At 38.0% G+C, this 12,022-nt stretch overlaps 1 protein-coding gene across 3 annotated transcripts in view; it reads left to right on the top strand.

The window, feature by feature from the left end:
• The window catches only part of clip1b (CAP-GLY domain containing linker protein 1b), a 140,348-nt gene that overhangs the window by 90,005 nt on the left and 38,321 nt on the right, over positions 1–12,022 (top strand). For all 3 annotated transcript variants that reach the window (XM_037979448.1, XM_037979449.1, XM_037979447.1), the window contains one exon: positions 2,135–2,241. In XM_037979448.1, the coding sequence (XP_037835376.1) occupies positions 2,135–2,241 (107 nt within the window). The remainder of the gene's footprint in view (positions 1–2,134; positions 2,242–12,022) is intronic.

Genomic DNA, 12,022 nt, shown 5'->3' with positions numbered 1-12,022 from the left:
AAATTATTAACTCCAGCAGATTTGATATTTGACACTTTATAAGAGTTAAGGTACCAACTCTCCAAAAAGAGTTAAATTAACACTTTCTGGTGTGGACCCATATAGACACTTTAAAAGTGTTGAAATCAAATCTGACAGTGTTAATCTGGGCCTCCTGGATTTGCTGTGTAATTTCATTACTAGATGGCATCAACCAAACTCTTCCACAGTATAAATCAGTAAAATGTCCACAAACTGACGTACAACAGCACACTCCCCATCTGAAACTACCAGGTGTTTCACTTTTCACCATATTCTCAAATATACAACAGTTTAAGCAATGGAAGAAATGAGCAAAACTATTTCACTCACAGGACGTAAGAATGACTTTACGGCATCTTCTTTTGTCACCTTAACCTGAACTTTCCGAACAAGTCCATCTTTACTGGGGCACACCTCAGTAAGGATGCCCATAGGCCAAATATTGCGTTTCAGTGCAGTGTCTCTTAGAAGTACAACATCTCCTGTTTTCAAACTTCTGTGTTCAGATGTCCACTTTTTGTGAGGTTGCAAAGTTGATAAATACTGCTTGCGCCATCTGTCCCAGAATGTGTTAGATAGACTTTGGACCTGGCACCATTGCTGTCAGGACATGTCTTTATCATCAAAGTCTTCTTCAGGTGCAGGACAAGGACCCACTTTCTGAGTCAATAATGTTGCAGGTGTAAGAATGAACGGATGCATAGGGTCATTGGAGACAAGTATTAATGGTCTGTTGTTTACAATGGCGGTGACCTCTGCCATGAATGTTATGAGCACCTCGTGTGAGAGTTTGGAAGATCCCATCTGAAGAAACATTGAGTCCAAAATGCGGCGTGTAACACCAATCATCCGTTCCCACACTCTCCACATATGAGAAGAGTGCTTGAAGGTGCAAGAACAGTCATGGAAACAGCCATTTCTGGAATGCTGTTTTCTGCCTCCCCGCCGTGTGTTCAGACTTCGTTGCATCTAAAAATAAGTTGCCAGTATGCTGAGAAACTAGCAACTGCAGCATCTATGATATCATAGTTTTCAAAAGGTTGTATTTACCATGTTCACAAAAATGCAAAGATAGCACTTCAAGATTTCTTCCTAAAACCAGTTTCATAAAAGCATACAGTTTAAAAGCTCTTAAAAGAGTTTTTGTATGGACACAAGGCTGAAACAGTAAAAAAAAAAACTTTGTGTTTACAAAACAGTGTTCCAACATAAATGCAAACACCTAAAATTACGAAAGCTTTAAAAGTTGTTTTCATTTTGACAGGACTTTTTTTCCCAAAGAAAGTGGGGGGTTAATTTGGTTATTTTGTAGCCAAGAAGTTTAAAAAAAATGTGTTTTTTATTTTTAAGCAACATTTTAACAGTAGGATTTTGACTGTCATAAACATTAATATTTGTCAAAACAACCTAACCATAAAACTTTATTAGAGACCTGCTAAAAGCTTGACAACACTAAGGAGGTTGACTTATTCTAGAAGAGTAAATTATAAAATGGTCTTTGGAAGCTAATAGAAACAAAAAGATCTGCACATCAGTACTGCTCTCAGGAGGAATTTAGTTCATGTTGAAATGTTTTGAGTGAAAAAAAAAATCATAATCAGTTAATAATTCAGTCCGAAATGAAGACAGAGATCCAAATTTTATTTCGGTACCATCCTGCAGTATACAAGTTCCTGATATCATCAAAACACGAGTGGAAATTAAACATAGGTATTCCAAAGCCTTGGAATTGTCTTTCATTACGCTTTTGTTGTGTTTTATGTAGTTTAGCAAAAAGATTTGTGGTTTTATTCAAAATGTATGAAAAATGTTAAATAGAAAGCTATTTGAAAGAGTAAAAAACCTCTGAAAACCACAAAAAATCCTTTGGAGGTGCTGTGATGACATCACATGAAATTGCTGAAAGACAGTGGGTAACTGCAGCTGGAGTCTGAAGATCTTAACTTGTTCCATCACCTACACTTTTTAGGGATCCCCAAATAACCAAAAAGTGTATGTGATGCATTGTTACCTCTTGTCTCCTATAGAGAAAAATCTAATTAGACAGGTTTGATTGAGATGGTAACAGTAAATTTAACTCTGCAGTCTCACTCTTGTTTGCATCTAATTTCAGCTTGAGGCTTTGAAACAGCAGAACTCCAAATACCAGGAGGAGCTCAGCGTGTCAAAGGAGCGGAGCAGCTCAGAAAACCAGCAAATTGAAGTCCTCTGCAAGGAAATGTGAGTGCTTAGTTTTTCATGTCTCATGTTTAAGATTTTCTTGGGCAAACTTCAGGCAGGCTTTGATTAGTCGCTGTTAGAGCAATGGAGTTTTTCATTGATCAGGTGGAGTTTCAAACCTAATTGACTGCGCAGGTGTGGTTTTAAACCTAGCTGATGTGCTTTGAAAGCACAAAATCACACGGGGGCTAATAATTTTGACCATCTCAGTTTTCAGTATGTTTCATAAAGACATCTTGAACATTTATTTTACATTTAAAAGTGTACCACAATGGGGGCATATCATTGATGCTTGATTTACTATATAACATTTTTTGAATATTGCAAATATTGCTCAGTAATTTAGATAAATGTTTGATGGTTTCTAGGGGGATAATAATTTTGACCTTAAATGTACATTCAATGATTAGTTTGAGTTTTATTAAAATAGGCCCAGTAGTTAGTGAGACTAACAGGGTTGACACCAAAGGTTAAAACAAAAGTTTGAGGCAAAGATCTTATGCAATGTATAGAACTTGGAGTATGTGTTGGGGATGACTCTTAGCTACTACCACACCAAATTTGAGCTCAATATCAGCATAATTGGTGAAGTTGTAGTCATTTCTGTCTTTGCTAATGTCGCTTAGCTCTGGCAGCTATCTTATATAGGATTGACTCCAAACGTTAGCCAATTGTAGATGGACATCCAATGAATACCTTCTGAGAGTTATATTAAAGTGCATCTACTGGTTCATGAGATATTTTGCTAACGGTACAGTCAAACAGACACACACGCAAACACAGGTAAAACCTTATCTCTCTACTTTTGCTTTTGGTGGCCATAAAATCTTACATTGGTTCACCAAAAATGTAAACCATGGTATTAAAGACTATTTATAACTCTCAGGAGAGGTGTTCCCATTTGTAAATCTGTTATAAATTATTGGGTAAAGCCACAGCCTACTGCTAACTTTTTACAAACTGAAGTACAACACACTGTACTCATTATCACAGCAAGAGAGAAAGGCCTCCTGGGTGTTTCAGGAAATGTTGGAGTTGTCACAAAAGCCAATGAATTTAATTTTGGTGGTGATCCAGATTATGATCTGGATTGCATTATTTTTTAATCATTCTGTGGCCTTTGTGGAGTTCTATGCTGTCTGAGTGCTTTTAGATTTGAACAATTTTGCATCTATGTGAAAGACCATGCATGCTCTCTTTCAACAAAAAATATTAATAATATTCCTACTGCCTTTGATTGGTATGGATAGTCTGGTGTCAGTTCAGGTCACATCTTTCACTCAGGTAATACTCAGGTAGCATCCTCTTCATCATCTCTCTCGATCAGCGCCCTTTTTTATTTTTCACTTTCTTTTTCAGGTTGGTTTTAATTGTGTCTCAGCCTGGTTCTTCTCCCAGTCTACTCTTCTAATTGTGTTTTGTTCTTCTGACCTTCTAGTGACTTTTCACAACTGAAACCTTTAGCTGGCCCTTCAGAGACTTTTCATTATTATTTGTTACTATTATAGTTTTTCCTCCCAACTCCCTTTGAAAGTATCCCGTGTAAAGTGTCACAACGGTTCTTCATTCAGTTCTTCATTATACAACCTGTCACCTAAAATTACATTCTACATTTATACTTTCATGCACATTGTTTATCTAAAATACCGATGAGGACTGATGAGAGAAACTTTTAGCTTTTTGGATAGTTCAAGTATTGTCTTAAACTGTCATTTTGATTTTTGTGAAAGGGTACCAACAAATTTATCTATGTTTGCAGCATATGTCAATTTTGCAACATCCATTTTTGTAATTTTGCTGATAATATTTTAATTTCTCTTGTGCAGTATTTATAAAAAAGTTACGTAACAACACCAACTACTGTCCATCTGCATGAAATCTCATGACCATAAGTATCATTGTGTTTCAAAAGTGATTTATATCCAGATATGGTGTGCTACTTTTGAGTTTGTTGTTCTGTAAAAATAATAGCTTTCTGATGTTCTTTGATAAAAGGTGAAGTCACTCACCCTGCAGCTGTACAGATCAAGCAGATTTTACTGATTTTCATCGGCATAAAACCATTATAATAAATAAACCACTTTTTTCAAATAAAATGCCTCATACCAGGAGAATGATAAAACCAAAGTCCATCCTAATTTTGGCAACAATTAGTCCAAACATGATGTGATCAACTGTGTGAGTTTGAAAGCATTACATATTTTAAGAGGTTTCTAACATATTCATGATGCAGAAACATAAGACTATTTGGAATTTAACCCATTCATGCACAATGGTCACTGCAGTGGACAGTTATTTAAAAGCTTTTTTTTTTGTATATGTTTAGGGTTTTATATTCTAATTGTGCATAGACCACTAAAGTGGGCATTAATGGATAATGCAATATACTGGCTATCCACTGCAAGTGCAACTAATTTTCTCAAACCCAAGATGGATTTAAGTAAATAAGTCTTTTTTTGCCACTCTTTTTTATGCTACAAGAGAAAGAAAAACACTACAGGAAAAAAAATCTTGGCTGAAGTTATCATAATTTGTGCATAAAAGGGTTAAGGAAAATTAGAGGATCACAACTTCACAACTTTCAGGAAAATAAAAAATATAAGGCAATACACAGCCTGTAAATACAATCTGTTTATTACATAAACACTGATGTACAACAGCCTTCACCTCCTCTGAGTCACAAAACCTGAAGGTTTCCTATTTCAAGTCCCAGTTTACTGTAATGTCTCAGCTAAATCCTTATGAAAAATGATTACTCTTTGGTAAAATTCTCTGATGCATTAGAAAAATGAAGACGTAGCATTCCTTAAAACTAAGAATAAATAAAGATTAAATATCATCATATTATGTAGAGAAATGACTAAGTTGTGGCCATTTGGTCTAACCTCAAAAAATTATGATCTGCTCAGTCTGACTCAGTATTACAAAACCTCATGCGATCTGTTAGTGTTCAAAGGAAGTGATGGTAATGAGTCTCAGATTCTGCCACACCAATATTTAGCTCAATATCTGTAAAATTGACTGTTATAGCCATTTTTGGTTTTGCTAAGGCTAATTAGCTGTAGCTGCCATTTGAATCAGGTTGACTTCAATAGCTAATCAGTTGTAGATGCAGATGACTTTTTAAGAGTTTTATTCAAATATTTTCAGTGGTTCATGAGATATTCTGCTAATGCAAAAGGCAAACAAACACAAAGCGAGAGACACAGGCAAAAACATTATCGCCTTCCATTTTGGCATCATGGCTATTAAAAAAAGTTATATATCAGTGAAAGATGCTTTATTTTCCTGATAGTGAACTTTTATTGTTAATGGCAAACATTTATACAAAGATGTTGTTCAGTCAGTTAGTTCTTGGGTAACTGTTGGGTATGACTCAGCTTCTACCATACTAATCGTTGTCGTCGGCATCCGTCCGTCTCGGGAGACGATGGTGTAGCTTCTTAAGAGTCTACTTACACCGCCTAGAATGGCTGTGCAGTCCAACTCGGGAGTGGCAGTCCCTGCCACACTTGGTACAGGTGAAAACAGAAGGCTGTTTTAGTTGCTGCTGCCGCTGCTTCCGCACGATCTCTTCTGAGCGGCATTCTCAAATCACTCGGCCTCTGCGCCTGATGTACCCTACCTAACTGCAAGCCTCCAGGCTGGGCAGTCGCCTGCTAGACTTTCCCATAAGTTGGGGTTGATAGAACACTGTTTCATGTCCTTCTTGCAGTTGTCATTGAATCACAGTTTTGGGCACCCTGATGTCCTATGGCCTTCGACCAGTTGGCCGTAGAGGAGGTCTTTGGGAATGCGGCCTACGTCCATTCTCCAGACATGACCGAGCCACCCGAGACGCCTCTCACTGAGAGCTGCATGCAAACTGCTCATGTTGGCTTGCTCCAGCACCTCGGTGTTGGAAACCCTATCCTGCCACTTGATCTGCAGTATACGGCGCATGCACCTTATGTGGAAGCTGTTGAGTTTCCCATCTCTCGCCTTGCGTAGGTGGTCCACGTCTCACTGCCATAGAGGAGAGTGCTAAGTATGCAGGCTTGGTATACACGCAGTCTGGTCTTCTTTGTGAGGCTGGAGTTGTTCCACACTCGCTGGTTTAGTTTGGCCATGACTGTGGCTGCCTTGGCAATCCTGCTGTTAATCTCCAAGTCGATGGACAACGAGCTGGAGATAACGGACCCAAGGTAGGTGAAATTCTCGACAACCTCCAGGGTGTATCCGTCAATGGCAATGTTTGGATGAGTCTCTGTGCCCTGAGCCATGACGTTGGTCTTTCTCAGGCTGATGGTCGGTCCAAACTCCTTGCACGCGTGGGAGAGGCAGGTGACAAGGTGCTGAAGTCCGTCATTCGTGTGTGATGTCAAGGCTGCATCGTCAGCGAAGAGCGTCTCGCGGATGAGTATCTTTGTGACTTTGGTCTTGGCACGTAGACGGGCTATATTGTAGAGCTTGCCATCAGACCTAGTATGGATGAAAACATCCTTGCTGCAGTCCTTGAATGCATATTTGAGGAGCATAGAGAAGAAGATGCCGAAGAGTGTAGACGCAAGGACTCCGCTGCTAACTGGAAAGACCTCGGAGGTTGCGCCGTTGTAACCGACCGTGCTGTGCGTGTTACCATTGAAAGAAAATGCCCACTGCAAGCAAATGCGAGGGGCAGCCGATCTTCTGCAACAAGCTGAAGAGACCGCTTTGACTGACCAAATCAGTCCATACTAATTTACACAATATTTGTAAAATTGTCTGAGTAGAGTCATTTTTCTGTTTGCTATGGTCAAACAGCTGTGGCTGCCATATTGAATGGGGTTGACTCCAAAAATTAATGAATTATACATGTCTATATAATTTCTTTCAGAGAGTTTCATTCAAATCTGTTCTGATTCATTAAATATTTTGCTTACAGGAAGACAAATAAAGACAGACAGGCAAAACAGTATCGGCCACTTGTGAAAAGCAAAAGGGAAGCAATTAAATATTTATTTAAATATTTAAAACCTGTACAGAATTTTGACTGCCTCAATGTCTTGCATTAAATAAGGTTGTATCTTTAGTGTGGAAATTAGCAGTAGATCTTGGAGTGATCTGAATCATTTTCCATGGCTTAATGGCATACATCTTTACCTCACGTTGTTCTATTGAGGATGATCTCACACTTGACTTTGAGGTCTATTTATAGACTTTTAGCTTGTGTAAGGCAGTCATGTGCCTCTATGTGTGTATACATATTTAGTGTGTGTTTCTGAGTGTTTGCATCATTCTGCCACACTCCCTGCTGAGTCATCAGCGCCCTGAACTGTGACGTCAGAGCTCCAGATTAATCTTACTGCATGAATAACAGTCATTATTTCTGAAAGGAACTTAAAGAGGACAAATAGATAGAGACACAAAATGTCAACTAAACACCTAAAAAAAGCAGCAGTATCCTGTCTGCTTTTCTTTGTATGATTTAAGATGAAGATTTTTTTCCCAATTTCTTTATTTCTCACGGAGTAAAAATCCTTAATAATTTATAAAATACAATATGTCTAAATGGACGTTATGTTAAACTCCTTGTTGATGTCTTAGTTTTCCTAACAATGTGTTGGTCCATCCTGTCTGGTTGTCTGATGCATGTCCTTCCTGCTGTTATGTAATCCCTCCTCTCCTCACTGGACTGCCTGGCTCCAGCAGGACCACTTTTCCCACTGGGATATCAAAGCGTCTGCTTGTCTTTAAACAATACAGCTTTGTGGGATCTTAGAAAACAGCTCGATGTGCTACAGCTCACATGTGGACTTTCTACTGGTGGTAACAAGAGATATTTTGCTAATAGACAAACAAACACACAGACAAAGGCAAAAGCATTACTGCCTGCCTTTTGGCTGCTGGCAATAATTATGTGAGTTGGCAGTAGAGTCAGGACATCACCCAGGTCAGAAGCATACATCCTGTTAAACTCATGTTTAAACATGTGTTTATTAAATTTATTGTAGATTTGACTGGTTGTTGTTGTTTTTAAAGTATATTTAAACCAAAGGTCAACTGTTTTATTTCAAATAAACATCTGACTTCTCCATATTCATTTCAAAGTCTGCCTGCTGCCTATGTTGTTCCACTGCAGGATGCTGGAAAACCATGATGAATGGACTTATACAGCAATAAGTCAAAAGTTTCATCCAGATGGTACCCACACCAGCCTGTTAGCATCCAGCAGCTTCTGAGATCTTCCTTTGACACAAATCCTGTGAATCTTCCGTATGGAAACAAAACTCAGTTTCCACAAAAAATTATTTTAATATCAGCATCCAAAATATTTGGATTCCTATATTGTCAAACAACACTGTTGCAACATGTCTCAGTTTAAACCTAAACACATATGCTGATTACAGCATCTACTTTATCTCTTCAATCTTCATTTAGCATTTTCTAACGTTTGTTCACAGGTGATTGTCTTTGGTTGTGTAAGTGAGTTTGTTTGTCATGTTAGCAAAATATCTCATGAACTACTGAACAGATTTCAATGAAACTCTCAGGAATTACTTATTAAAGGCATATCTACAACTAATTAACTTTTGAAGTCAACACAATTTAAGATGGTCACCACAGCTAAGTAACCTTAGCAAACACAGAAGGGCTTTAACTCGGTATTGTGTATTGTGATATGCTCAAATCTGCCTTTGGTCACAGTATTATTGATGAATTCAACACTATGGCCTCATGTAATGGCGAATTGTTACCTAATTGGAATAAAAACAACTGTCCTGTGTTATCAGCTGTTTAGGAGTGACCAGGCTATAAGATAAAAATCCTTCTTCTGCGCAACTCAAGCAGCCACAGAGACAAGTTGATAATTCATGAGAAAAATAATTATTTATTTAAAAATGCTTTTGAACTTACAGGATGGAAATTTACTGAGACTAGGGTGGACCTAGGCCAAAGTAACGAACAAAACTAACTATCTTAATATTATTTCACTTACCTTTATATAAAATTAAACATAGACATAGGCCCATGTCTTAGTTTCCTAAACTAACAAGTTGAAAAATAAATGGGATGTTGTGTTAAATTTAAATAAAAACAGATTGTAATGATTTGCAATTCTTATACACCCATTTTCACAATGGAATTTAGTAAAAACGTCAAATGTTGAAATTAGGAATTTGTACAATTTTGGTGAAAAACTAATGCCTGTTTCACACAACAAGATTTCAAAATTGTAAGAGACCATACGCATGACAATAAAAAATCTTAGGTATAACAGGTTTGATCGTACAGTGTGTGGTGTCCAGCCACACGGCAGGAGCAACACGCCACACATGAACCGATTTCACTCATGGACATTCAGATTTCAGACAGGAAATCGCGTGAAACCCCACAATACCATAAGTGAATTTGGAGTAAACAAACATGGTTGAAAGTTACCAGGTACATCAACTGCGGTCGCAATTTTGGTCCAATTCCTCCCTTTGTCATTTCGGTTATGATATGCCTTACACGAAATGTTAAACAAAGATTTGCATTGTTGCCACATATCAACGAGTCGGTCATCCATCTCTGATGTCCACCGGACTTTCGGTTGCGCCATGTCAGCTGTTTTTTGTTTTGGAATCATCCCCGTGCTTTCTGATTGGCTACCTGTCACATTCACCAGGCTGCTTTCTCGTTCGTCCTCGGGGGAACACCACACACGCTGTGATATCGGGCCAAGAAAATCCAACATGTTGAAAATCCCCAAGTTTAGATTGGTGCGTTCCTGACGTCCTTCCAAGTGGACCAGATCAATCTTATCACATCACACACGGCAGAAATATTGCTTAAGATTATCGCTTAAGAGTCATCCTGATATTTGGGGCGTTCTAAGATATTCGGAAGGGGGAAATCAGGACAAAAATCAGCATAAAAATCTTGACTTGCGAACCAGGCATAAAGTCATTTTGATGGCAGCAACACATCTCAAAAAGTTGGGCCAGGGGCAACAAAAGGTGGTAATGGTAAGTAGTACGAATAAGTATCTGGAAGAACTTCTTGCAACAAATTAGGTTAGAACAGATTTTAGAGAGGCAGAATTTCTCAGATGTAAAGATGGGCAGAGGTTTACATGTATCCAAAAATAATGGAAAAATTTCAGAGCATTAGTTCTCAAAGGAAATTTGGTAAAACTTTGAATATCCTATCATGTACAACTTATAATCTCATCAAAAAATTTCAAGAATTTAGAGAAATCTCTGTGCTCAAAGGACAAGACTGAAAGTCAATGTTGGAGGCCTGTGATTTTCAGACCCTCAGGGGCCACTGCTTTAAAACAGGTCTGATTCTATTCTTGACATCACTGCATGGTTTGAGGAACACTTTTACAAATCATTGTCTATAAACACAGTTCCCAGTACCATTCACAAATGCTGCTTAAAGCTTTACTATGCAAAGAAGAAACCAGATGTGAACACCCATCTAGAAATGCTGTCATCTTCTCTGGACCAAAGAGAATTATTTAAAATGTATTATGTCTAAAATGTTCTGTTTTCAAACAAAACAAAATCAGATTTTTTTTGGAAACCACACATGCCGCAATCGCTGTATTAAAAAGGAGAGGGATCATCCAGTATGTTATCAGCACACAGTTCAAAATCCTGCCTCTCTGATGTTATGGGCTTGCATTAGTGCCTATGGCATCGAGAGCTTACACATCTGAAAAGGCACCATCAATGCAGAAAGGTATGTACAGGTTTTAGAGCAACATATGCTCCCATCTAGATCACGTCTTTTTCAGGGAAGGCCTTGCATATTTCAGCAAGACAATGAAAAACCGCATACTGCATCCATTACAAGAGCATGACTTTATAGTAGAAGATTCTGGGTAATGAACTGGCCTGACTGGAAATCAAACCTCTCACCAGTCCAAAATAGACATATACCAAAGCATATACTAAGGAATCGCACCAGTGTATTTACATGAATGAAAATGACTAAAGCAACATTATAATGTACATGTAAATGCACAAGTGCTTCTGGAACACAACAATACTTATAAAGATGGAGGTCTCCCAAGGCACAAGCGTGTAGGGCACATTTAGTGTTTATAAGACCTGTTTTCTCCCTTATTTTTCATAACTTTACTGGAGAAAATACGTCAAAGCTTGTTTTATGGTGCAAGCACTCACTACGTCACGTATTCTGAACGTACAATATAACGAAGATCAGATGTATCACTCCGATTAGAATTCAAAACCAAACATTTTAACAGTTTTTTAGCATAAATTTTCTTTATTATTAACTATGAACTTATTTAATAATTTATGTAACTTAGTCACGAAATGTACTTATTACTGTCTTTGAATAAAAGGCAGCACAACCGCGGCTCGACTTTTCAGTCAGGCGAACTTTATGACAGACGGATGTGACGTCAGCCCCCATGGCGGGAGTCCCACACTCCGGCAGCGGGAGGCAGTGAAATGTAAACACAGCTGCAGTCATCTCTGAGCGCAGGAGAGGTGCGCCTTGAACCGTCCTATCTCTTGTATTAAAGAGGAGCTACTGCGCATGTACAACTTTTTTTTTTTTTTTTTTTTTTTTTTTTTTTTTTTAATGTTAATAACAGTTTTATTCATAAGCAATATTTTATAAGCAAACAAAAGTTGAACTGCAAACGTTTAACAAAACGGAGAGAAATAAAATAAAATCTGATGAAACAATATAGTCACAAAATGTGAAGTCAGTGAGAATAAACAGAACAAAGGCACAAGCAGTAGGGTCATTCCATGAAACACAACAACAAAGACATAATGGACACAATTAAGTTGTCAAG

Source organism: Kryptolebias marmoratus, linkage group LG14 (genome assembly GCF_001649575.2).
Source record: "Kryptolebias marmoratus isolate JLee-2015 linkage group LG14, ASM164957v2, whole genome shotgun sequence".
Lineage (NCBI taxonomy): Eukaryota > Metazoa > Chordata > Actinopteri > Cyprinodontiformes > Rivulidae > Kryptolebias > Kryptolebias marmoratus.
The sequence above is the reverse complement of the archived record's forward strand: the minus strand, read 5'-3'. Positions and strand labels throughout refer to the sequence as shown.